The sequence below is a fragment of the Sinocyclocheilus anshuiensis genome, unplaced genomic scaffold, assembly GCF_001515605.1.
Source record: "Sinocyclocheilus anshuiensis isolate Anshui unplaced genomic scaffold, SAMN03320099.WGS_v1.1 scaffold794, whole genome shotgun sequence".
In the NCBI taxonomy this organism is placed as follows: Eukaryota; Metazoa; Chordata; class Actinopteri; order Cypriniformes; family Cyprinidae; genus Sinocyclocheilus; species Sinocyclocheilus anshuiensis.
Window position 1 is genome coordinate 240,181 of NW_015547683.1, and position 27,352 is coordinate 267,532.

The window sequence follows — 27,352 nt, forward strand, 5'->3', positions numbered from 1 at the left end:
TTTTTTTCACACACAGAGACACATTTATACGGGACAACAAGGACAACACTTAATGTAGTATTGCCATAATCAAGCATGGTACTCTTCTTCAAATGTGCATGTAAAAAACAAATATTGTTCGGTCTTGCATGGTTGAAAGTGCAGAGACTCTTGGCTACAGTATAAGTGTATACTTTTTTGTTTGTGTGTGTGTGCATGATTTTTTTTTCTCCAAAAAGTCCAGTTTTCAGTTTTTATACCATGCACTGGCTCAGCAAGGCTTTTCTTGCAGTAGTCTAATAGTCTGTCTACTTTGACCAGCAGGAAGCAGTACAGCATCTCACTTTCTTCTGTTGGAGACATCATATGAACGCTGCCCTCTCAGCGGGACACCATTCGCACAAACTCTAAAAGGCACAGACCAAAAAAATACACAGACTTTAACTAAAAACTACTGCACATTTATGCCTGCTTTTGCTTTTTTATTATTACGTAGTGATTCTGAGATTTTTACCTTCAAAGTCTACTCGGCCATCTCCATTCAAGTCAATGTCTCGCAGTATGTCCTCTAGGTCTCGATGACCAACCTAACAAACACAGGAATATGCTGTTAAAATCAGATGACAGGAACCGTTCACCCAAAAATGAAAATTCTGTCATTTTGAACCCCAAAATATGTTATTGTATATGAAAGAATCATTCTGTTGGGCATGTTCCTTTCAGGGTGATTTGGTTCAGAAATTCTAAGGAACGATTCTGGTCTTTTCCTCAAACAAATTTTTCATAACACTTTGTAACACAATTTATGGACCACTTTAATGCTGCTTTTATTTTTGGTTTCCAAACATGGTCACTAGATCTCATTATAAAATAATAATTTTGGGTTCCTTAAAGAACCTTTCAGTATGAACATTTTATTTTAGTGTGAAGAACATTTTAATAATCTAAAGAACATTTTTTTCCAATATAAAGAACTTTTTGTGGAATGGAAAGTTTCCATCAATTTTAAAGGTTCCTCATGGAACCATTGATGCCAGTATCGAACCTTTATTTTTAAGAAAGTTGCAATTCAACAGAAGAACCATTTTAGGTTCCTCAAAGAACCTTTTACTGAACTGTTCTTAAAGAACCATTATTATCTTAGTGTAAAAAACATTTCAATAATCTAAAGAACCTTTTTCCACTATAAACAACTTTTGTGGAATGGAAAAGTTCCACGAATATTAAAGGTTGGTCATGGAACAGTCAATGCCGATAAAGAGTCTTTATTTTTAGGAGTGTATGGAAAAGAATTGTATGCAGATTCTTCAGAATTCTTCTTAGTAACAGCATTACAGGTTTGGGAAAACATGAGGGTGAATAAGGCCCCAATATACTTTAAGCGAAATCAAAGAATAAACTGGTGTGATGTAACTTTGAACAAAATCAGGTCAAAACGCAGTTAATTTGTAGAGTTCAAAACAGCTCGCCAAAGCGAACTTCGCAGAAAAGTTTGCTTCGGCTGGTTAACACCTTCAAACTACCATTGGTCCGCGGCGATTACATAACCAGTAAAAATATGAGTGAAAACATGGACACATTGGAGAGCTGCTTTCGTATTTAAGTTGTAATTCTAATTGAAAGCGGCAATGACACTGTTTTTTTATGTTTAATACTGTAAAGCAAACATATCCACATCTCTATGATCACATGCTTTTGAAACTGCTGTTTAACCCACCACGGCCATTTTTGTTGTTTATTTTGTTATTGAGAGGAAAGCACATATTTACTAATATTAATCTAAATTAATATTCATCTAAATAGAAATTCATCCAAATGCCCCTCTTAGCAGCATGGGTAGCATTGGGATGTTCGTTAACAGTACACAGCTACTCGTGTATTTCGAATTTCTTTTTCCCCCAAACAAAGAATGAAACAGAACCTCACAGGGAGTATATCAGGGCATTTAGCAATCACAGATGTTTCAGTTTTGGTTAAACTATCCCTTTAAAGCTGCTTTGAGACAGACAGATCTTTTGTTCTGTATTGTGAAATACATTTGAGTGAAACAGATTATCCAAAAAAAATGTAGGGAGTCTTGGTTTTATTCATCAGATGTTGAGTGGATGGAGGCAGATCTTAATGCGAGCTTGCAGTCAATTGTATGAAAGGGGCAGAATTTAAAGGGTTAGTTCACCCAAAAATGGGTGTGCGTCGCTGACCTCATACGTCATTCCCCCGGAACTGCTTCTGTGTACAACTGCTGGCGCAAGCTAGATTAAAGTGATTATTACGTTTTGAATATGGATATTTTTCTTACAGAAACGCATCGATTCGCTACAGGAGGCCTTTGTTCACCCCCCGGAGTCGTGTGAGACACTTTTTTTTATGGAAGGGCGCTTTTTATTTCACGTCTTTTGGACTGAAGGAATGCAACACCCATTGAGTGGCATTAAACAGCTTGAAATATCAAAGACAATTTTTAATAGAACTCCGACTGGATTCGTCTGAAAGAAGAAAGTCATATACACCTAGGATGCCTCAGGGGTGAGTAAAACGAAGCCTAATTTACATTTTTGGGTGAACTAACTCTTTAAGCGGATGAAATGATTGGAGAAGTCCTGCACACATCACCAGAGAAAAGTCTGTTGTTTCACCGGAAGTTATAACATTTCGATTAAACATCATGAGGTTCAAATTAAAAAAATGTATGCATGGATGAATCGTTCACAATTAGATCAATAACATACGTTTAGAAAATAGTAATGTCACTTTCATGTCATTTTAAGCACATTCTCACAAATGTACCAAAAGCACTAACCTGTTGTCCCAGCAGCTTCCTCATAGCTTCCCTTAGCTCTCCTGTGCTTATTTCGCCATCTCCATTTGTGTCAAACTGTAAGGCATAATATATAATTTTTATTTTTATTTTATATTTTTATATTACAATCTTTTGAACTCTCCACTCACCTCTTTGAAGGCATTTCTCAGCTCTTTTATCCCAATCATGTCTGCTGTCTCTGCTAGTAGTTTAGGTCCCATCAACCCTACAAAGTCCTCGAAATCCACATGTCCACCTACTAAGAAAAACAAACTGATGTCAGTATTTTGTAATGAATTGACATGGCTGATATGATAATGGATGTGTGCACACATAAGCTTACAGTTCATGTTGATTTGTTGGCTCAGTTCTATTAGTTCCATCTCGGTGGGCATGTAGCCCATAGTTCTCATGCAGTTCCCCAGGTCTTTACAGCTGATAAAGCCATCTTTATCTTTGTCAAACTCCTTAAACGCTTCTCGTAACTCTTCACTCGTCGAGACAAACCAAACACATGAACGGCATGTTAACACACAGTAAAAAACAGACTAAGCGAACCATGAGCTCTAATAAAACAATAAGAATGTTTTTATTATTGTAGTTCAGTTTATACAGGTTTGAAGAAGTTAAAGTAGCTAAATAAACTATTGAATTTGAATCATCTAATAACAACAGATTGAAAAACTTACCATCAATCTCCTCTGGTCTCAACTCTCGATTCTGCAACAACAAAAGATGAGGAAGAAATGGTCAAAACAACATTAGCAAAGGTCAAATTTTAAAGACATAACACCCAAAAATCAAAACCTTAGTTCCTCACAATAAAATAAAGGCCATCCAGGAAATGAAGTTCTTCTGGAGATGGATCCATTACCAAAAAACCTTTAACTAATGGTGCATCCAAACCAGTCATAGCGGCTATTGTTTTATGCCTCTAGTCGTTCAAAGTCAATCAACGTGTAGTTAGTGCTCGTTTTATAGTGTTAAGAAAGAGCAAATGCGCGTTACTAAAAGGTGAGGTGGTCCTGGTCACATGGCAATGGCATTTCTCCAGCGTCACAGCTAAATGAACAAATCCCGGCAAGTGAGACAGAGAAACAATCTGTCTTCACCTAACAGTGACAACCTTTAAAGGCGATGGAGGAAAGAGAGGGAGAAAGATGGAGAACAGAAGCTGTAGCATTCATGGGGGAAGAAATTAGTATAAACATGCAGGCTTTACTGACGTAAGACCATGACATTCTCACACACACACACACACATGCAAAAACATGCAACCTAAATTGTAGACCAAAACAAAGGAGCAGCATTTTATGCTACATAAATACATACGCCTACGCGGCAGCATGCAGAATAAGAAAAGCTAAATTGCTTATATAAGTAGCATCAAACATTCCAGGGCAAAGCCACACATAAGCAAGTATTTTTTTGTGGACTGTATTTACAGTAAAACATCATTCACAATGTGCATGACATTGCAGCAGGTCTGTGTTAGTGTTTGTGTATTTGTTGAGTCTAAATTAGAGTTTGCATATTCATTCATTTGTTTGGCATATGCATAGCACGTAGATGCATATTTAGGGTTATGAGTGACCTGAGACCCCATTTCACCCCCTCTACTACATTCACTTTGTGGTTTTAGAGCCCTTAGTATTCCTCAACCGTTTTTGCACAAAAAAATGCACACACACACACAAAAAAAAAAAACACTTGTGAATAAAATAAAATGAAATCATATATAAGTATTTTATATATTTGGCAACATGTGTGCAATTTAATTCCAAAAGAAAGGCTACATTGATTTTTAATTTTTAACTATAGATATTACATTTTTTAATTCACAATATTTTATTAGTTTACATGATGTATTATTATGTTAGCTATTTTCTATTTTAATATAATTTAGATGTAATTTATTGCTGTGGTGGCAAAGCTGAATTTTCAGCATCATTCTTCAGTGTCACATGATCCTTCAGAAATCCTTTTAATATGCTTATTTGCTGCTCAAGCATTTCTTAAGTTATTATTATCAATGTTGAAAACAGTTGTGCTGCTGAATACATTTGTGGAAACTGTGATACATATTTTTTCAGGATTCTCTGATGAATAGAAAGTTCATAAGAAAAGCAATTTCTTAAAAAAAAATATCTTGCCTATGACAAAACAAATTGGTATTACCCGAAATATATTATATTAATATTATATATTATATTAATGATTGTGAAACACATATGCATTAAAAGGTTAAAAGACTTACAGTGAATTAAGGTATATATTTTACGTATTTTTATGTATTTTATGTATATACATTTTATTATGAGAACCTACAACTGGTTTTCTGGTAATTTAATTTGTGCTTTAATTCCATGTCCTAGAAAGCCATGCCTCTCTATAGCTCAAAAACATATTATAAGGCCATTGCCCTAAAAATGTCCCTCCTCCCTTTGTCTGTCTCTTTGTGAAAAAAACTTTTACATCTGCACTCTTCTACACATTTCCAACACTTTTTCCCCCCAGGCTCTTAAACATGCTCTATAAAGATGACAGATACTTTGTGTTGAGTTGAGCAGACAGACACTCCTGAGGGTGAATAACAGAGAATAGCTCATGCTATGTTCGACCAGGAGCTCAGGAACAGAGTCACTGACAGAAACACCTCGTTAATGAGGTTCCTAAGAAACATTTAAGAGGAACATGTTCATATAAGCCCACAAATCACAACAATAAGGATATGTTAACATCTAATTCAGCACTATTCTCACTTTTCTCTGCATTGGGTGTCACAATTAAGCCTTATACTCAAAACCATCCATTAAGAAGAGTAAGTCAAGTCTGTATATCCATTTCAACATTGTTCTTATTCATAACACAAACGCATGAACTCACAAAGCATTGCTTATTTATGTCTATACACACAGCCATATATGTTGTGAATGTCACAGAGAAAGGGCTGTATGCCTATGTGTGAGAAAGACAGATAGAGAAAGAAAACATTCCCATTAATAAAAATAAGCAATCCAGCCAACATTTTCCATTCATTCATCATAACAGTTTACTGAACACATTGTGAAGACTGGCTCTTCAGATCTATACACTCTCACAGCAACTATAAACAGAGAGGAAGGGAAAGCGAGAGTGAGATAGATACAGAGAGACAATAAAAAACACCAAAGACATAGAAAAGACATTATCTGGTTTAATAGCATTGGGAAACCAGATCATTCAGCTAATGCACTCAGTCTGATTGTGTAAGCCACAATGGGACATATTTGCAGTTATAGCAATTTGGGGAAAAGACAGAAATGTGTTTTCTCAAAAAACAGCTCGTAGATTAGAGAGAGACAATATGTCAACATTCAAATCACTTAGATGATACATTGTAAAAAAAATCCTTAACTTTATGAATTCTAGAACTCTAGTAAAGTATCAGTATGCAACATGAACACACGTGTGTTCTTTTCTATATAGTAAGTATTTAAGTTATGGACTAAATTGGGATTTTTCTGTAATCTAGATATTTATACCTGATTTAACCAATATAAATGAGCTTTGTTGGTATGAATGAATGTATTTAGGTTGAATCGGGTTGATATTGTATAATATTTTTGACTTGAATTAAAGTTAATTTACATGTTACCATTAATGTCTGCTGAGTGCACTACTTATTTTATTTAAAGCTATTTATAAATGAAATAAAAGAAATAAATGTATTTGAACATGTATTTAATAAATACAATTATGTTGTGCCTGTTTGTCGCTATATGATTGCTCGGATGTTCTGGGTGTATTTTTACTTGTCCAAATCAACAGAGCACCTCCAAATCTCCATTATATACTGTCTACTAGATATGTATTCAGTTCCTCTTTCAATATCTTTGAAACTGACGTGAAACTTGAACCAAGACATATGCAAGTGAAAATAACTGGGGCACCTTTCAAAATGTAAATTCACTCCCTTCCTTTGTTTTACGAGCAGAATGAGGTTACCAGGCTTCCACAATCATTATGGCGTGTTAGTCAGCATTCATGGAGGCTTTGAGATTATTCAAAGATTTCCCTGAAAGCCTGATTTCATACAAAGTCTGTATGCCCAGATAGTACAAAAATGTGATGGTCTTTACTGATAAGCTAAAACTAGGACACTCTAACCCTGACTGTAGCAACAGAAAAATGGGGCACAAGAAAATGGGTCTTAGATCTCAAACACGCTGGGAGAAAACATCATGAAGCAACAGAATTTTTCATCTTTTTGTTAGAAATATTTCTTCTGTAAGTGTAGACATCATTAAATAGGGTTATCAGTTTCATTAGTCTTATGTGCAGAAGAAAAGCAGTGGTTTAAGATAAATGAATTATAATACAATATAATAATAAAAAGCTAAAGCTCTGCAAAGAGGATAGAGGAGGGTCTAAATGAGAAACTGACTGTGTATGTGTGTGTGTGTGGGTGGGTGTGTGTGTGTGTGTGTGTGTGTGTGTTTAGAGGAGGGGAGGAGAGTGGGTCTCATTCAGACATATTACCATTCTCACAGCTGGAGGCCTTGTTTCTAATCCAAACAATTATTTATACACACAGCTAAAAATACCACACACGTAGCTTCAGATTGTTCACATGCCTTGTTTCAGTCCTGCATTGACATCCTTGTGTTTTTTGAAGTACCTTATAGATCAGTGAATCTCTGGTTCCCTTTCAAGGGAACTTCGAACTGCGTCCTCTAGGTTTCCCCATAGCGACCCCTAGAGGACGTAGTGTCTCGTTCTCACCACTTTAAAAAATCCTTAACATAACATTCTGGATGAGTGGTTTATTGCATTTATTTAGATAGGAGGACAAAGAGGAAATCACAGGAGGGGAAATTTGGTCCAGAAAAGGACCTGAAAATTGGAACTCAAACTCACAACTGCCAATAAGCAGAACCAGTTTTAGTTGCTTTATTTCTGATAACACAATAATAAACTGAATTATCGATAGAATATGACAATATAAATATCATATGCTTTATGAATATAAAATTAAGCCATTATCCAAACAATTAATTAAATAGGATACTTCCTTTGTGAATACTGATGCATTAATAAGTCCTCTTGGAAAGTTTGTATTTCAGTAATTATGACACATCAGGTGTGTTTTAATAAACTTTTCTGCATTAAATTCCATTTTAACTCTACATACAAAATAATGAATGAAGAATGTGCATCAGGTATGATTTTGCTATGTTGTTTTTATTCAATTTATGAAGGTGCTGTAAATTGAATGGTTATATATTTTATTGTAATTGTATAATAAATAAAAAATAATAATTTAATCAATTTTAACAAATTTACCATTAATCCAGACACTTCATACATTGTATCCAACATGTTTTCCCACTGACACCACCCACAACTGTTCATGTTCATGTGTTCAACTAATAAATTAAATCTTTCCAACATGACTTGAATGCACCAAACTATTTTCCTGTTTGACACTGTAAAGCTGATTTGACACAATCTGTATTGTATAAAGCACTATATAAAGATGACTTGACTTGACATGGGATACCATCTGAGTACTCAAATTATATTATTGCAGGTTGCACTTGTGCAACTGTCCTTGTCCTTTGTTGTGAGCTTAAAAGTATTCATAAACCATTCAGAAATGTCATAGCCATGCTTTTATATGCAAGCCATAACTATGACATCAAAGCTTATTGAGTGGATACAGAGGCCAATTAATGATGCTTCGGTTTATGTTGCTTGGTTATCTGTGACACACACATAAATGTTATTTTCTGGCTCTTGTTTTGTTCTTTACAAATCACTTTGTGATTCACTTTTCTCTCACACACACATACACACACACACACACATGCACATCTTTTTATCTGTCATCTTCCATCCATCTCTATTTTCCCCTCGATTTTCTCCATGAAATGATTCATCCTGAGAAACAGATTCAGGGGCAGAAGCCCTTCTCTGCCTCTTCTCCTCTGATATGTTGGTTTTATTTATCCCTCCATCCCCTTTTCAAGCTCTCTGTGAACTTCAGTGTGCAACCTACTTTTAACTGTCACCTCTCATCCTGTCAGCAGACACAGTCACAAGCTCAACATGCACTCAAACTCACACTCATTGCAATGCAATGCAAATTATCACACAATGTCTTACAGAATCCTTGAATGTACACCTGTTTCCACCTGTACAAAAACAAAAATGTGCATAGGCAAAAAATTCAACAGTAAAAGCATTTCCTAAGGTCATAATGCTGTGCATTATTGCAACAGGATAAGACTTGAGAAAATATATATTTTTTTTAAACACTGAATCTCAAGCAGGGGGCACTTTAGCAGTTTCCAGGGGGTATTTGTTGGAAAGATTTTGAATATGTGTGGCAATTTAAATATCTAAAATAGAAGAAAATTAATAGATTAAAATAACTAATCATGTTTTGTTCAGTAGTTCCTTTTAAAAACAATAGTTCAATATGCTGAAATGCTGAAATATACTCACTCTCAGGGCATCAAAGATGAGTTTGTTTCTTCATCAGAACAAATTTAAAGACATTTAGAGAGAGAGTCCAAACCCAAAAATAAAAAAAAATGCTGAAATGTACTCACTCTCAGGGCATCAAAGATGAGTTTGTTTCTTCATCAGAACAAATTTAAAGACATTTAGAGAGAGAGTCCAAACTGTTGATAAAAACATCACAATAATCCACAAGTAATCCACGACTCAAATCCATCAATTAATGTCACAAACAAATCCATCATAAGGTGTTTTAACTATAAACTGATACTTCTGGCCAAAATATTAGTCCAATATTCCACAATTTGGACTGTTTTCACTTGTAAATGGTGCTTGATCTGTGCATATTTCCCTCCTGATTTAGACGAGATGACTTTTTCACTGTAGGAAGCAATATTGGAATCCAAATCCAAATATGGTTTCTGGAATCATATTTTAGCCAAAAGCAACTGTTTGAAGTTAAAAAACGTCTTGATGGATTTTTTTTTTTTTTCACAAGATGTTAATTGATGGACTGTGGATCGAGTGGATTACTTGTTGATTATTGTGATGTTTTTATCAGCTGTTTGCACAAGATGTTAATTGATGGACTGTGGATCAAGTGGATTACTTGTTGATTATTGTGATGTTTTTATCAGCTGTTTGGACTCTCATTCTGACGGCACCCATTCACTGCAGAGGATCCATTGGTGAGCAAGTGATGTAATGCTACATTTCTCCAAATCTGTTCTGATGAAGAAACTGATCTACCCACTTGGATGGCCTGAGGGTGAGTAAAATTTTCAGCAAATTTTCATTTTTTAGATGAACTATAAAATATTTTATACATATTTTATGGATGACATTCATAATAGAATATATGTGTTACTTAGTGAGACTGTTTTCCACCCAAATTATTGATTGTTCTTTTTTTGACTATAATATCCTTTTGTTATGAAAGGATATTTGAGCCTTACAGATGGGGCCGATGAAGACATAAAGGTTGGGAAACACTTGTTTTAAAGAATGTATGCTATAAAAAAGACATGAGAAAGACCAATTAAACTGGTAAGAGAGACCTGTGAATGTGTGAGGAGATGAAGATATTCATTGAACCTATACGTATAAACACTTCTTGACTGAGAGAATGATGAATTTGTCACCGTAAGTTATCTAATGATGTATGATCATTACACAATAGGTGAACCTATAGAGCTCTGTCCATATAGTCTGATGATGTTTAAAGTTGGCATGACAAGAAAATTCATGTTTCATTTTTAAAGTTTTTTTTTGGAGCCTGTAGTTCTTAATCGTAATGTTGAAAAACAGTGTAATGACAGGCATCACTGTTTGCGTTTGCGTATGCTGGAATTTTCCAATCATTCAGCCCACTTAAACCCTTTCTTACAGTCGACTCTCTTCATCCAAGCAACAACCGGTTTATAGAACCAAGTCCCCACATGTGTTTCTTTTTTAATAATCTGTTACACTCAGCTGTATGTCACAATTCAAAAGAAACAATCTTTCGCTACTTCTTTTTATTAAGACTTGAATCTGACAGGATAACATTTGTGTTTCAGTCTTTACACTTTTATGTTATAATTATCTACGCATTTGTATGTTTGCGAATCCTCGTAGTTATATTATTGACAGCATCTAGAATGTAAGTGTTTTACTTACAGTACATAGAATATTGAATTCATGGAATTAATATGATATGTATATATATATATATATATATATATATACAGTATATAGTAATATATGCCATTTCTGTTAAGTTTACCTACATTTCCTTCAACCCTAAAACACAATTCAATGCGTATTTCAAACAGGTAAATCACCTGTGAAAAATGAATATATAAAAATAATAGTACATGGGGTTGTATAAAGTACAGTTTTGTTCTGTTCTGTGAAATTTCTGGTGCCATATTCAACTCTTTCCAGAGTATTTCTTCACTTAAACCAAACTTTAACATGTTAAAATGAATGAAAAGTCTTTCATAATGATGAGTTTTTACATTTACAGCAAATAAGCACTTATTTCAGCATCTATAGGCAAGTAAACACTCTGAATAGATTGTTAGTGGATCACAGGACCTTTTTTTATATTATATAAATCCAAGTAGTCTGCAAAAACTGTGCAAAAACAAAGATAATTTGTTGCACATTCATCATATATACACTTCGGCTACAATATCGACACTAGATCCATTCAATTTCCTTCATCTTTTCATCTTCACACCCTCACTCTCAAGTATCTGGTTCTTGATGTCCCAGAAGAGCATGGCAAGGTCATTGTAACCTCAAAAAACACATTAGTAAGAGAAAAGAAGGAGGGGCGTGTTTGACAATAGACACAAAAACATATCAGAGGAACGACAGTGCATGATGCACAAAGGGGTGTGAGACTAAAAATGGCACTAAAGGGAAGTGGAGACCATATCTGGTTTAACATCTACAAGATTTATGGAGGGGAAGAGTTGCATTGTCATCCAAGGACATTTTTGTCAGTCTTATTTCAACACCCCATCAATACAAGTGTTGGGAATTCAGACAGACCGATAGGGAATGTGTCACCCCTGTGATCTGAAGCCTATTACACTGCATTTCTGGTAAATTGTGTTTACACACACACACACACCCAGTGAGAGACTGTAAGCCAGCCTCACTGATTCATACAGCGTCAGCCTAAACAACATACTTGCAAACAGAAGGTTTCTCCCAGTAATGTGAGATTCCTCCATGAATGCCAATTAAATACTCCAACATTTTAGACTTGAATGATGCAGTACAGGGAATAATAGTGACTTTATATTAACTAGGTAGCAAATTAGGTTATAAAGGCCTATATAATAACCAGGGCCTTCGAGAAGAAAAAAGAAAAAACACTGAGGCAAATGTAAATGGACCATCACAGTATAAACAATGACAGATGGAGGGTTACAGTCAGGAATGCTCTGACCTTGAAGGCGAATTTCATAATTGGTCTCATTTGCCCATGTTTTCTAACTAGCCGCCAGTTAATTTTACCCTTTAATCTAACAAGTGGTGCTTTTTATTATTTGTACATTGAGAATAGCTCTGACCTTGAAGCTGGGTATAATTCATGGGTATGATCTGGTTTATGTTTTATGACTAACCCTCCAGTTAATTTCCAGCCTCAAAAAGGGGTTTATCTTATTAACATGGATTCTAAAATGTGGCAATATGTCAGTTTTAAAAGCTTCTGGGATACCGATAATAGTATGACCACATTAGTGTAGCTGCAAATGAATGTGTGTGATTGTGTCTGTTGTTTTCTAACCACAGCACAGCATCAAAGTTATTGTGGCGGTGCCATCAGACAGCTTTTAATCATTTATGCACCGAATCTCACGGAATCGGATATGCAAAAGATTTGCATTTCACAAACAGACATTGTATTCTTCAAGCCTTTCGATGTCTAAAGCAACAAAGGAGCACCCTCCCGCCCAGAGCTCATCCTTCCAGCAAAGGACTCCTTTATTATTAATGCAATTGATTTTCAAAGTTCTGTGATACGTGTACCGAAGGCAAGCTTCCACGACGTTCTAGACATCCAATCCTCCGAGGAGCACATTTAATCAGTGGCAGCTCACAGCTGTTTACTGTCAGAAAGCATTCGATCAGGAATGAAACTCTGGGACACATTGTGAAAATAAATGAATATTCATTCTGATAATATTCCTTATCATAAATTTCTTAATGAAAAAATCATCTCAGTCAATTAAACATGCAGATTCAGGTACACAGTATAGAGATACTGTTGCATAATATGGTATCAAATGCCAAACTATTGTGTGCGAGATATCATGATACTCGTCTCTTTAGATTCATCGGGTCACATAGAGTTGAATGATAAACAAGTCTCGGCGGCCATTTTTTTGTAATTCCCATAGGCAGCTATTTTCAGATTTGAATGGGGAAAGAACTAAATAATTTTACTACGAAACAATAATTTGACTAAATTATGTTTCAATATCATATGTCAAATCAGTAATATCTGACAATGGCATCATTAATTGTGTTTCTATAAGCACAAACAAAACAGCATTTTTCAGGATAGTTCAGCTATAAGGTGTGGTCACATTTACAATTGTTTTGCAAATTTTTGTGGATAAAATCCAATGATTTCAATAGGAATGTACATGATCGGGATTTTCACATCCACATTTCACACAGATTTTGCTACGGGGTGAGCTTTATGTTAATAATAGGCAAGGGACCTTTTTGGCCCGCAAAATTTCTCTGAAATTTTTTTTTAGAAATGTTGCTAATGTGACTAATGCTAATGCATCTTAACGAGGAAGACGACATACTGCGTAAGGATTTTGGCCGTACATATATGTGCAGGTTGACCGTCTCTGCCCAGTATAGCCGATTTTGTGGAAAAAAAAACACTGAAACAACACTATAGCTGCACCTGAAATCACATACTGTCTATTTGTGACCATTAAAAAGTATGTTCTATATAATATGAATTTGGGTATCATGCATGAAATCCGGCGTACTATATCCGCCACTGTCACGTGACCTATACCAGGCTCAATAGTGTTGCTTCACTGTCATTCACAACTCTTTTCACAACACAAGTCTTTTGTGGCCTCATGGAATAGTAAAGTGTCCCCTGAATTCGAAGAATCTTGGTGGAAGTAGTTGGTCATCCGTGAACTTTTCACCTATTATTTTTTTTTAATACTATGAATTTACTCTTTTTTGCTTACTGTACTGATGAAATAAGACAGTATATGCATATGACAAAACTTGTTACATGTGTGCCCTGGGTACCTGAAAGGTTCAGTGACAGCACCAGCTTAAAAACACTAAACTGATAATATGTTTGAAACTTTCTGATTAATTTTGCCCTCTTTTGATTCATTTGATTATATGGAATATGATAACATCCATTTTTTTCTGCACAAAATGGCATTGCCTGTCCACCATTTTGAATTGAATTGAAAACTTTTTTGAACATGGCTATTAGATTTTCAACGCATTTGTGTCTGATAAGGCTGGACAAAATATATCAAAAGCTTTTCGATAGACTCTAATTCTCATGGAACACATGAAAATAACTGAAACCCTATACCTATTTAACTCAAACCTATTCCTGCCTCTAAACATACCATAACTCTGATTTTATTACTAGTATAGGCAAATCTCGCGATACTTTTATCAAGCGTTCCCTTCTAAAACCGAGTATTTATACGAAACTTTTTCTCATTACAATGCTCAATGACTAAACCATTTAAACGTGGTAAGTTAACTGTAAGCATTTGTATTATAGCCTACGTACTTTTACCTATAAGACGTTTAGGGCTTTCTTAACTAAAATCACGACTGTCTACTGACATTTACTCGTAGCATAAATTTTATGTCGATGTCTGTTGGGCCCCATAAAAGCATCTTACAGCTATTTAAATAAGACCCATTATAAAACTGGTATTCTCATCGCGTGTTCAGGCCTTACCTGTCCAAACACTGAGCTGAGGAACGGCCGCAGGTTGAAGTCTGCTTCAGAAGATGCTGCGCTGGACCTCCCCGATCTCCGGGAGGAGCGGCTGGAGGATGCGGGCACCGGCGAGGATGAGGCGGTGGAGGCTGGACACGCCTCTCTGCTCGATGAAGACCCCGGTCGAGCCAGTTGAGGTGATTCAAAAAAGAGAGCCGTTTCGTCCCTGGACTCGGAGAAAGACTGAGTTCTGGTGGGCATGCGAGCGGCGTGAGAGTGCTTGGGTCGGGGCTCCTGAGGCAGGTCGTCCCGGGTGGATCGGTGGCGGTGATGGTGATGATGACGGTTGTGGTGATGGTGGTGATGATGATGATGGTGGTGTCGCCTGGCTGTCTTGCGCTCCCTTTCACTCGGAAGCTCCGACAGGTCCTCCTGACTGTGAGCCGTGGAAAGAGCGTGTCCATGGGAGTGGGAGTGTTGTGGGTGGCTCTTCTCTAAGCTTTTCCGGGTACCGACCAGTGAGGGGTGACAAAGGGGTCTCCGCGAGCTCGCATCGCAATCCGCCGTCTCCGCTCCAGATGTCGCCGCCGCGGAGCGCTGATGGTGTATCCGCCGGACTCCGGGATGATCGGGCGGCTGAGCCGCGCTCCTGGCCGGTGCGGAGGATCTCAGTAAGGAGGTCGTCGATTCGCTTTTGGGGAGCGTGAAACTCATCTTCAGCCTAGTAAAATGCCCTTGAAGGTAAAGGCTGACCTCTGAGGTGTCACATTATTATCGTTTGAATATAATAGCCCGGTGTGGAGTGCTGAGAGTACATCGGAACCTCTTCGATGTCATGTTGCACTTGAAATGATGCTGTCGAGATCTTCTCCTCTTGGAGTTGGTGCCACCTGATTGCTCGGTAAGGCGGTATAAGCGCTATTCTGGTAGGACGCGTAGGTAAGGGGAGATGGGCTAGGAAATAAACAAAAAAAGATTCAGAGAGAGAGAGAGAGAGAGAGAGAGAGAGAAGACACGCGGAACGTATGGTGTGCATCATCAGATGCCTGTGGGTGACATAACACAACATGCAATGTATGGACCAAAACATATGGAAAGGATCTCTCTCATTGTCTAAGCTTCAGTTGTGATATTTGTTTATAGCCTAAAGGATACTTATGCGAAAGAGAATTGGATTGGACAAAAAATGCATTGTGACCAATGTCCAGGTATCAGGTTTATCAGATAAAATATCATTAGAATAGTTTAATGTAAAACATGTATTTAATATTTAATCATGTTCTGTGTAAACTTCAGAGCAGGTTTATCGGATATACATAAAATAGCATATAATAAATGTTTAATGAAAAACTTGCATTTAATATTCAATTATGTCCTGTATATACAACTCTGAGTTAACAGGTTTATCAGATAAAAGATAAAAAAAATAATAGTTTACAGTGCATGTTTAATGAAAATATGTTAAATATGTACTATGTAAAATTCTGAGCTAACAGGCTTATCAGATAAAATGCACATAAAATAATAGTTTACAATGCATGTTTAATGAAAAACGTGTATTTAATATTTAATTATGAGTAATGCTGATAATCACACTTTCATTTAAAATTGGTATAGGCCTTAAAAAATCTATTCATAAGAGCAACCTTCTATAATGACAAATATAAAAATTACATCATAAAAAATACTGATCATGTCAGCTTCATTCTTATAACCTAAACTTTCTGATTGTATTTCTAACCCCCAAAATCTTCCACTAATGACCAATTCATACTTTGAGTTTGAGTTGAGTCTGATACATGGCAACATGTACTGTTGCTAAGAAAATCTAAAATAAAATAAAAATAAAACAAAAGTCTAAAATCAGTTTGTGCAATATACTATACTATGTATAATCGGCTTGAAGTAACCAGATCCATGAAGTAGGACTGTAACAACAATCAGCATTCAGATATTCAGAAAAGTGATTAATAATGTTTTTCAGTGTTTACATTTTTATTGTTCAGTTCAGTTCTTACTATTTTTTTCATTAGGCTTCCCCAGTCTTAAGTGTTTGGTAATGCAATTGCCTTAAACTAAAAAAACACATTTTCATTAACTCCAAAAAAAAGCCTCTCCATCCACTCAGGGATTTCAACCATCTAGAATGTGCTCTGTGTCCCCATGGTGATAAAGTTTTCAGAATGCATCATGTTGAGGAGTTCTCTTCTCTCGCCCACAGATTTTCACTTGATTAAACACAGCATCCTATTGCGCTGCGTGTGCAGGACATCCCAGCCTCAGGCCACTCCATGGTCCATTTATTCCTTATGAACCAGAACTGAGACAACCTGCATAAAACATGACATTTTACCCAATATTCCACCTCTGCCTTGCTCATTCCAAGCCTTATTTTTAAAAGCCATCTTCAAATGTATGCAAACATTCACAACATTAATCCAAAGGGCAAGGCTATAGTTCAGTCTATATATATAGGGTCGTAGTAATATTAGGAGACTGGGATATTATTTTTCTCTTCTGCAGTTGTGCAGCAAAACATGCATGAAAGGAAAGAGTAGGCCTAATTAACATTTTTATTAGATTTTTATTATAATAGTATAAACTACTAAAATGATTCTGATTATCTTTCAGTTTAAAATTAACCTATTTCTCAGTCAAAATGCATAAAAATCTACTTCATTTTCCTTTTGTTTAAACGGGTCTGATCATTTGAATGTATATCCGTTTTTTGTTTTGTTCTTTTTTCTTCAGCAAAGGGCCTTTAGTTCGTAGGCCTTTTTTAGTTAGGCCTTTAATAACAGGGGTTGATGCAAATTACAGGCTTATGATGTGGTAATATCTGCCCTTTGAATTTGCAGATATCTAAACAGATGGTTAAATTGTTCTAAATATTCATGAATGATGAATGAATGTTGCCGAAATAAACGTATTGTAATACAAAATTTCATTTGATATTATTCAGCATACTTTTCTCCTGCCTTTCTCACATCTTTTGCATTCAGCAATGCAGGGTTGTTAGGAAAAAAATGGTTGTTGTTGTTGTAGTGTGTGTGTGTTGAAGCACAGACTGAGAGCTTGTCTGCTGTAGTGCTCAGAGAATGTGCCCTGCAGTGTCCGTCTGCTTCAGAATGTCGCTCCATTATGTTGCCAACCTCCAACATCCGTCACAATTTTCTCTTTCAGACACTGCTATTGGTAAAATGTGCCCTTTTGTGCTGACATAGGCCTTGCTCATCCAATTAAAACTCTTAACCTTCACCTTCAGAAGATGAGTGGAAACATTCATCCAGACTCGTTATTAGCTGCTGCTACAGTCGCCCTTGTCATGTCCACCGAGAAATGACTGTCTAACTCCCCATTGCGTCAATGATGCTATATTGCAATAGGTAGTTGAACGTTTCTGTGCTGGTACATTCACACAGAACGAGTTTTTTAAAAAGAAAAACATTATTTTAATCAAATTTCGAACGCCGTTTCACGCGAGACACGAGCTCAAAAGCGAATAGCGTGTTTACACACAAAAACAATGAAAAGGCAGCGCAGTGTGGTGCGGTATGTAAAGTTTCCTTTTACACACATTTGAATGTATAGTGCTCTTTGCAAAATTTATATGGCCTGGGTCCAAATTATTACAAAACCGACCGCTTGGGAAAATACATTTTCAGTTTTTAGAAAGGTATTTAATCAGACTATTCATCTGAAAGGTAACATCTGTGTCTGCCAAAAGTGGATCAACACATTTTACATGTAGGTTCGAAGTCCATTAATATAAGAAAACGATCACGTGAGCCTTTATAGGGATATAAGTATTGCTTGTAATGCTATTCTAATGATTTTCTGTATTATTAAAGACTTACGAACAATAAACTGAATATTAGATTTGCAACCTCTGCAAAATGCCATCCAGAGAACAGATATAGACCATAGGTGGATTACATCTGCCTTTCATCTGCCGTTTCATTCATCTACTATTTATCTCCCCCCTCTGTGTTAGCAAAAGAGGTTAGTTATGTAAATCTCCAAAGCTGCAGTCTGATAATGGCTGCTGTTTGCAGCACTACCCCTCTATCTGCCACCCCCATATACAAAATCCTCCAAACATCCAGTGTTAATGTTTGTCGGAAAAGCAGGAATGTTCCTGTGAAGAAGCACATTTTGTTGTTGCCAGATCTCTTTGTTCATAAACACCCAGTTAATTTGCATTAATACAAAACACTATTGTGTGCTATGCTATTTTTGAACATATTTAAATACAAGCACCCACAAATTACACAAATCAAGATATTATCCCTCATGTTGTGTTCCAGTCATTTTGACCCAGAGAATATTTTTTCCTTCTTCTTTTTTGTCGTCATCACTTTGGACAAAAACGTACTAAGTCCCCCGCCTCAAAAGGAGATTTTTTTTGTTGTACTTTTGTAGGACCCCCCCCCTCTTCTCATTATGCTATATTATCTGGTATAATATATTATCTGGAGATACCGGATTGATTGATTTCAAACTGAGGTGCATACATTCAGATCAGTGAGGTCTATGATCAATCACTCGCAAAAAGAAATACAAAATCTGTACTAATTGAAAGAAACAAGTTGACAAAAAGACTGAATCCAAGATTTGGTGGTAATAATGAGAGAATTACAAGCAATTTTTAAAAAGGTTGGTCATTTTTGACCAGGAAAACCAAGTAAGGTAAAGGATTTTCAGCATGGCACAAGGGTTAAATTAATTCTTTATTAAATCTACAGAATTACTCATCCATTGCAAAGTGAGTCCATGGCACACAATTTGGAAACATGGACGTAGGAACGTTGTCATAAAATTGATCTGCAACTCCAAAAGTCTCACAATGATATAAAATGTCACTTCTCACGAAACGGTCTCAAAACTGCCTGTCAGCTTACAAAAGGAATGTACCAATATCGATGAGACAACCACGAAAGCTCTGCTTCCAAGCAGTACGACAAAGCACAATAAGGTAGAACCTAGCACATATTAACAGCCAGAACGTTGTGTTTTCCAAACACAATAAGCGTCGTATCCCTCTTTAAGTTTCACAGAGATACAAAGCGATTGATAACGCGTTTCGATATGATTCGAAAATTCAGGGTAGGAAAGAGTAAAGTGGAAAGCAGGCTGATTTGATGTGCTCGTATTCTTCCCCATCGAAGCGCTCCAACCCTGACTTAGGTGTGGCGGCAAAATAACTTGCCACTAGTGCGTTTAATGGTGGTCATTTTACACAATAGTTGGTAGTGCTTCAGCTCACTTCGCATAACATCTCTGCCATATATCCACGTTCCTTCGCTGTAAATGTCAAATGCCCTGTCATTGCAGCATGTCGTTTTACGACTGTTTAGCTTAGCTTCTGTAAGCCTAACCTCCGTAAAAATGTACAGACCAAACAATGTACTGTGCTTCCTATACAATCCTACCTGGCTGTAATGACCAGGCTTGGCTAAAAGTGCATTTCCATGTGCGGCTGACTGTCAATGCTTTAGGTGAAATGATTCTACGACACTCACTGGGTATAAATGTGACCCTGCAGCTAACAACATGAACATGAGGGCTTCGTCTCAAGCACTGTTCACCAGCAGGTTTTTGCTATGGTTAGATTTGAAGAGTTCTGTAAACACTGATAATGTACAATAGTGACGGTACATTGAAGTCTCTACTGAAGCAGTGCCAATAGGGAACGTGAGAGTAAAGGTACGTATGCTAGAGGAAGAGACTTATGTTCTCCACACTCTGTCTTTCCCTTTGCACTCATCTCATACTGTTAATACAATGGAAATCGTTGACCCTTTTCTCTTTACGGCTCTCTTTCAGCGTCCAGGGGTGAAGATGTAGTCCAGTGCCTGTCTCTCGGCTGCGGCCACGTTTGGATGCCACAGGTCCACCATGAATACCACTCTTGGGCCATCTTCTGGAGAACCTGAGCACACATATATGGAATTCATGACGGAAGTGGTAAATACAAACAATGCGTATCATTCACTAAGTGTGCGTATGAACATATTCGTGCATAAAATCTGCAAACGAACTGCTATATTTTCACAAATCAATAGCATCACCAATAACATTCATACTAAATTGTACTCTAAATTTATGAAAATTACAACTGAATAATTGAATCCACACATACGAAAAAAAAATTACATACTCTGCATAGCTTTATAATCGTGTTTAGATTACATTTTTATATTGGATCTTAAGTATATTCCAATATAGACTATATCTGAGAGGTTTATCTGTACAACACAGATGCGTGTATGTTACAGCTAGCTAATTAGTGAACTTTATGAAGAGTGTTCAGTGTATCTGAGCTGGTTTTCAGGATGGCACACTTGGCGTTGCTTGAAGATCTTGCTGCACGTCTCTCAGACGAGAGCACGTCTTTTGAGAGCATCATATGTTTGCTGAGAGTTAAAAAAGATTATAAAGGAAAGTTTGTTGTAAAAAACCTTATTTTGAAATGGTTTGGATGCGTTTCATCAATTTTCTCATTTAGAATATTCCAAATTTAGTAACATTAGAACGAGGTTAAGAAAAAATTAATGTGCATAAGCATGTGTAATGAATTAGGTGGAAGTACGAAAAAATCCACGAAATTATTAGTGAATAAAACCTATTTTCTTGCCCCTGAAAATCTTTTCAACATGTTGTGAGTGGTTGCCAGGGTGTTGCTTTATGGCTGCTGTTCAGAGTGGTTTAAAGCAGGGATTGTTTTGGGCTGACTACTGTAGCTGTTTATGAATGCAAAAATGCATCTTATGTAAACTCCCCTAAACGGGGCTCGTTACAACTGATTTATTGAAGACGCAAAGGAACTCCCATTCTTCAGCTTCATTAGTTTACTCTTTTTGTTTAACAGTTCTGTCTAATAAGTGAACGCTATATATTATAGCAAATGCTATGATATTGTTTTCATATACTCTCAACATTCAGCAAATATGCATTTTAAAGAAGTCTTTGAATATCTAATGAACATTAATGCTAGGAACCTTGCAAACTTTGTCATATCCAGCTGTTAGAAATTCTAGTGGGCATAGCCTCTGTAAAAATGCATGTAGTCTGTGCGTAACAGTCCATCTGTGTGGATTTAAATCTTTATATCTTAAATTAAATAGTGTGATATCAAATATTGGCTTTATTTCAATCACAATGCTATTGAAAAAATATATTGGGCATCAAAAATCCGTAACAACTGCATGCTTTTTTTCCTTAATACTGAATAGGCGCCTTATGCACTACTATCTGTTATAGTTATTCTACACATTATTTATTTTTCTCACCATCATGGAAAGCAGTGTGAAGAAAAGAGTCATCGAACAGCAGGCAGCTTCCCTCAGACCAGCACTGCGGCTCTCCACCTACTACCAACTCACAACCAGAGGGCACCTTCAATCCTGCACACACACACACACACACACACACACACACACAGAAAATGGTTTACACACCTTAAACAGCCACACAGATCACTATATATATATATTGCTGCACTCACATATAACTCTTACATTACCAGTCAGATGTTTGGAGACATTCAACTGAATTTATGTTTCTCATGATCTTACAAACCTTTGATGCAAATATAAACTGTGCCCACTAATGAAATTCACATTTACAAAACTAAAACGTTCTTTAAAAATATTTTTTTAGTATCTAAGTGTCTAGAATAAATGAAGACTCCTTCTAAACGGTTTAAAAAGCATCTCAGGATGCACCTCATGAAGTTGCTTGAGTGGGTCGTGAATTTAAACAAGCTCAAATATATAATGATTTGTTTTAAATACATTAGCGTTCAAAAGTTTGGGTTTGGAAAGATTTTTAAAAATCTCTTATGCTCATTAAGGCTGCATTTATTTGAGTAAAAATACAGTAAAACAGTAATATTGTGAAATAGTATTATTATTTAAAAATAACTGTTTTCTATTTTAATATATTTTAAAATGTAATTTACTCCTGGGATGGAAAGCTGGATTTTCAGTATCATTATTCCAGTCTTCAGTGTCACATGATTCTTCAGAAATCATTCGAATATACTGATTTGCTGCTCAAGAAACATTTCTTATTACTATGAATGCTGATTATTATGAAAACAATTGTGGTGTTTAATATTTTTGTGGAAACCATGATTATGATTTTTCCAGGATTCTTTGATTAATAGAAAGTTTAAAAGAACAGCATTTGTTTAAAATATTTTTTGTAACATTATAAATGTCTTTACTGTCATTTACTTTTAGAACAATTTAGTGCAGTCTTGTGAAATAATTTACATATTAATTTCTTGCCAAAAAAGTTCTGATCCCAAATTTGGAATGGTAGCATAATTCCATACATTTTCATAATTTCCATAACTCCTTTTGTGATATTTCATAGTTTAGATGACTTTACTTTGATTCTAAAATGTGAAAAATAGTTTTAATAAACAATGAGTAGCTGTGCCCAAACTTTCGACTGCTAGTGCACATATATTCACATCCTTTGACCTCTTACCAAGGTGGCAGCGCAGGCGTACATTGGTTGGCCCGTAGTGCTCAGTGATGGTGGCTCCGGGACTGAGCACCGAGAAGCAGGCGTTTCCAAACACATTATTCGCAATAAAGGTACGGAGCTGTCCGAGGACCCTCCACGTGCGTGGACACCGCCTGGCATTCAGCACCATCGGAGTACCCTGGTTCACCACATAGAAGGTCCACCACTGGCCACGAGGTGTGCTGTTGGCCTTCCAGCCAAGTGGAAGTGAAGAGCTGGTCCGACTGGACGGCAGCCGGTACACGCTCTCAAATTCAGCCAGCAGTGCAGGAAAACTTCTTTCCAGGAGCTCCACGTCATGCTTCTGTGCCTCCCGTGAGAAGAAAGGAGCAGATGGAAGGTCCGGCAGAAAGAAGACCTCGGGTTTTTGGATAGACGGGCGGCTGCAGAGCAGATATCGGCCTTGCTCACGTACGCCCTTGTGCACACGGCCCATGCCGGCCCAGGTGTAGTGCTTGGCGTACTCCTGCAGGCTATGGTAGAGCCGCTGGTTCAGGCCCTCGCCGGGTTTGGCGCAACGGAAGCACTCGGGCGACTGACAGTAGGCGAAGCCGTTGAGTTCTTCCTCGCCGACTCCGCTTCCTCCAACCCCGCCGACCTGACGGAGTTTCAACGAGCCTCCACGGGCTGAGAGGTCCGAGGCGAGAACTCCACCAGGAACGGCCCCACCACGTGGCTCAGGGCTGAAACCGCCGTGGAGTAAGGGTGCGGAGTGTTCGCATCCAACACGGTAGCAGTACCAGATAAACAGAAGGGCGAGACAAAGAGCAGTGCCTAGAGCACTGGACTCACACTCTCGCACCGACTGCATGCCACCTGCCACCCATTCCCTCATCCGCTCTAAAGACCACTCCATCCCTGCATACGAACATACATACACACTCTATCTCAAGCGCACACACTCAGACGTACATGTAGATATGGGTTAGAGATTCTTATTTGTTGGATTGTGCATTTGAAGGCTTGATTTGACGTTTTATTGACGTGGCACAGCCTTTGCCTGTCATCAAGGAGCTTTTTGTGCAGTCTAATTCGATCACGTGCCGACCGCTTTGGTTAACGCAAGCAAGCTTTTCTCTTCTGTTTCAATGCATTTGGAAATGTTGACAGTGTGCCGCTGTGAGATAATTCAGTTGTTTCTTGCCTCCTGATCCAGACCAACAGGGACACAGTGCACCCGAGGGCACCTGGGAGAGAGAGAAAAAGCAGATATAGACATTTTGTGATAACGTGCAGCAGAATATCACTACGCCAACATTGCCGTTGAGGCAAACTGCATCACACCTGCCTTGAAGGCCTGGTTTGACCACATGATCATTTCTATATACCACCCACACTCATTCGGCTACCTCTCCCCCTCCCCACACTCAAGCACAGACCGACAAGCAGCTTGATAGAGACCGCAGCACATACGGGTATGGCATTTGAAATTCAGTCTTTGCAACACCTCGGCACTGCACTTTTTAAAATCATGAGTCATGAGAGTATTCCAAGCCATCCTGCAATAAAAGCATGCAGACAGTCAACACAAACCTACAGCAGGGACAAATTTGACCATAGAGCCTAACTGCCTGACATAAAGACAACAGGGAATTGTTGCATTACTGTTGCATTAAGATCCTTCAGATGGAATGCAACCTGACAGGCTAGTAGAGATGAAACACAAAAACAAACCTAAGGTTTAATGCAACACCTCACGACGGCTGTCAACACAGATTGAGAAAGAGAGAGTAACAGCAGCAGGGGAATGCGTACAATAATATAGCACAAAGAAAAACTAATCCCAACCACCTAAATGCAACATTTAAATTATAAGATTAAGCATGCAAAGACTATAAAGGACTATGTCAATGCGCTAATTAACGCCCATTCAATTGCATATTTACCGAAGGCTTCTCGGCACTTCGTGTCTTGTCAGATTTGCAGCGACTGTTGTTCAGCCCGGCGCTGCCAGTTATCCTGCCTCTACACTTTCCTCTCAGACGCCTCCCTGTCGCTGTGTTTCATTGCAGTCTCTAGTCCTGCCCTTATGTCTAAAGCGCTGTCAGGCGACGTCCATAATGCCGAAGACAGCCGGAAAGAAAATACCATGACAGACGTCCGACGTCTCATCTCTGAAATCTGGGCGTTTATATAACAAAGACGCACAACTGACTGACTGGCTACTAAAACCATAACAAATGCTTCATTATACTATTAATATCTATACTGCTCCTAGTTAGTAACCACATTAACACGAACAATAAAAAATAATAGTAATAACAATAATAATTATTATTATTATAATAAATGTGTAATAGTTATTAAAATAGAGCCTCCTCATACAGCCCACTGATGCATGCAGGTTGTAAACCGCATAAGGAGGGTGTTCACGGGCAGTAGTGGGGGGATTTCGAATCATCCAAGTGAATCGAATCTTCATGCGTTCACCAAAAAGATTCACCTAAAGACAAATTCAGTGAGCCTTTCTGCGAATTAGTTTTTTTTGTGCTATGAGCGAGCCATTGAATCCTACACGCAAACGATTCCTTAAACACCGAGTCGTTGACCACAACAACCCTTATTATCTTTCATCGTAATTTGCTTATCTACAAATCTTCAGGCTTTATAAAGTGTTTAAGCACTCGAAACAGAACAAAGTAAATTAAACTTCTGCCAGGTAGTTAAGATATACGACAGTTTCACTCTAAGAGTGCGTGTTATTTTATAATAAAAAGCATCAGTAGTTGTTTACAAGTGACACCTCAACGGCCTACAATTCCCATGGTGCATTGTACGCCAAACGGACAACTTCCTCTGCCGTCACGCTCGTGAGCGTTTAGCTCAAGAATCCCCAACAGATGGAATCGTAACAATGTAACGCTTTGTGGTTCGGTTGGAAATTTTAACGTGGCGTTGTTACTATATTTCCGATGGTCTTCGTCGATTAGTTCTTGCTTTTATTTATTTCAAATTCGTGCAGAAATCTGCTTTACATTGTTTGAACCTGTAAGCTTGGAAACTGTCTTGTTCAAAATGCAGTTATGCAGGCGTAGCCTATTAATTAGACCTATTAAGAAAACCACAGTGACAGCGCAAACTAAAAATGACTGACAGTGCCAAATTTGAAACTTGCCTTCCGGTGACACGCGAGATGAACAGCTTCCTGATGTGCTGTGTGTTTGTGTCTGTGGGCGAATCTTCAAAAATAATATTTCTAGATTTCATGAAGGACCTCCCCCTTTTCCAAGCCCTCATATGAGAAGCTTGCTAACAAAACCAACTTGAAAAGCAGACAATGTTTCTTTAAAAAAATAACATTTAGGTTTAACTGGTTAAATGTATCTATAAATACAGTTTTGCTTTCTAACAGCTTAGAGATTGTAAATAATATAATTTAGCCTCTTGAAAGGAAGACCAAACATTCTGCTGAAGTGAAATTAACTTTTATAAAAACATTTTTCTCATGTATGCATTAATTATCTTTAGACTTGACAATATGCTTTCCTGTGCACATAAATATATCTGTTAATATGTAATGAATCCATACATTTTCTAATATGATGGCAATGATGGCAGTCATCCTCAGGTTTCACGGTAGTACAGATTTCACTTTGGAACATCAAGAAATGGATAATTGAGGTCCCTCTGATACACCAATAATACAATGTTCCAGTCCTGCTAGAAAACATTAAAATGAAACACCTGTTCACCATGTCACTGTCTGGCAGCACCCATGTTTTTGCGGCCTCCAGTAGGCTAATTTGTTGCTATTCCATCTCCTCTGTTTTGGTTTTCGACTGTAAAACTTACATACAGTAGTTTGTGTGGTTAGAAAGTATGGCTGCGTGCATACTACGCTGATGATGAAATTTATGTCATGTGCACAGTACGCATACCTAAAACTGAAGTATACTTTGTGGTTTAGAAATACAAGTTGCACATGTGCAATATGCTGCACACAATGTTTTTGTCTCGTACACTATATGCATACAGTAGCATATGCGTTAAAAACTAATTATACTTTGGGCTTTACAGTCCCATGAGGCCAAGTCATATTTGTAAATGGTAGGGGACATGACATTGCAAACATGGAGAAG

At 37.4% G+C, this 27,352-nt stretch overlaps 2 protein-coding genes across 4 annotated transcripts in view; both read right to left on the reverse strand.

Annotated features, from left to right (window-relative positions):
- On the reverse strand, window positions 1-27,116 carry cabp1a (calcium binding protein 1a). Of its 2 annotated transcripts, XM_016505705.1 has the most exons (8): window positions 27,112-27,116; window positions 14,754-15,224; window positions 3,469-3,499; window positions 3,123-3,266; window positions 2,929-3,038; window positions 2,780-2,854; window positions 494-566; window positions 1-386 (listed from the first exon to the last, which is right to left on the reverse strand). In XM_016505705.1, the coding sequence occupies exons 2-8, from the start codon at window positions 14,994-14,996 to the stop codon at window positions 361-363; spliced, it is 702 nt and encodes a 233-aa protein (XP_016361191.1). In that variant the 5' UTR covers window positions 14,997-15,224; window positions 27,112-27,116; the 3' UTR covers window positions 1-360. The 2 variants fall into 2 exon arrangements, with proteins under 2 accessions (XP_016361191.1, XP_016361190.1); XM_016505704.1 differs by lacking the exon at window positions 27,112-27,116 and having other exon boundaries at window positions 14,754-15,681.
- asphd2 (aspartate beta-hydroxylase domain containing 2) overlaps window positions 19,458-27,352 on the reverse strand; it is a 9,159-nt gene continuing 1,264 nt past the window's right edge. Inside the window, exons 1-4 of one of the 2 annotated variants that reach the window (XM_016505706.1) lie at window positions 25,160-25,465; window positions 23,235-24,460; window positions 22,028-22,141; window positions 19,458-20,667 (exon numbers count right to left, since the gene is read on the reverse strand). In XM_016505706.1, the coding sequence (XP_016361192.1) occupies window positions 20,558-20,667; window positions 22,028-22,141; window positions 23,235-24,129 (1,119 nt within the window). In that variant the 5' untranslated portion in view covers window positions 24,130-24,460; window positions 25,160-25,465 and the 3' untranslated portion in view covers window positions 19,458-20,557. Of the gene's footprint in view, window positions 20,668-22,027; window positions 22,142-23,234; window positions 24,461-25,159; window positions 25,466-27,352 lie in introns of those variants that run through there. The other variant, XM_016505707.1, reaches the window with a different exon arrangement.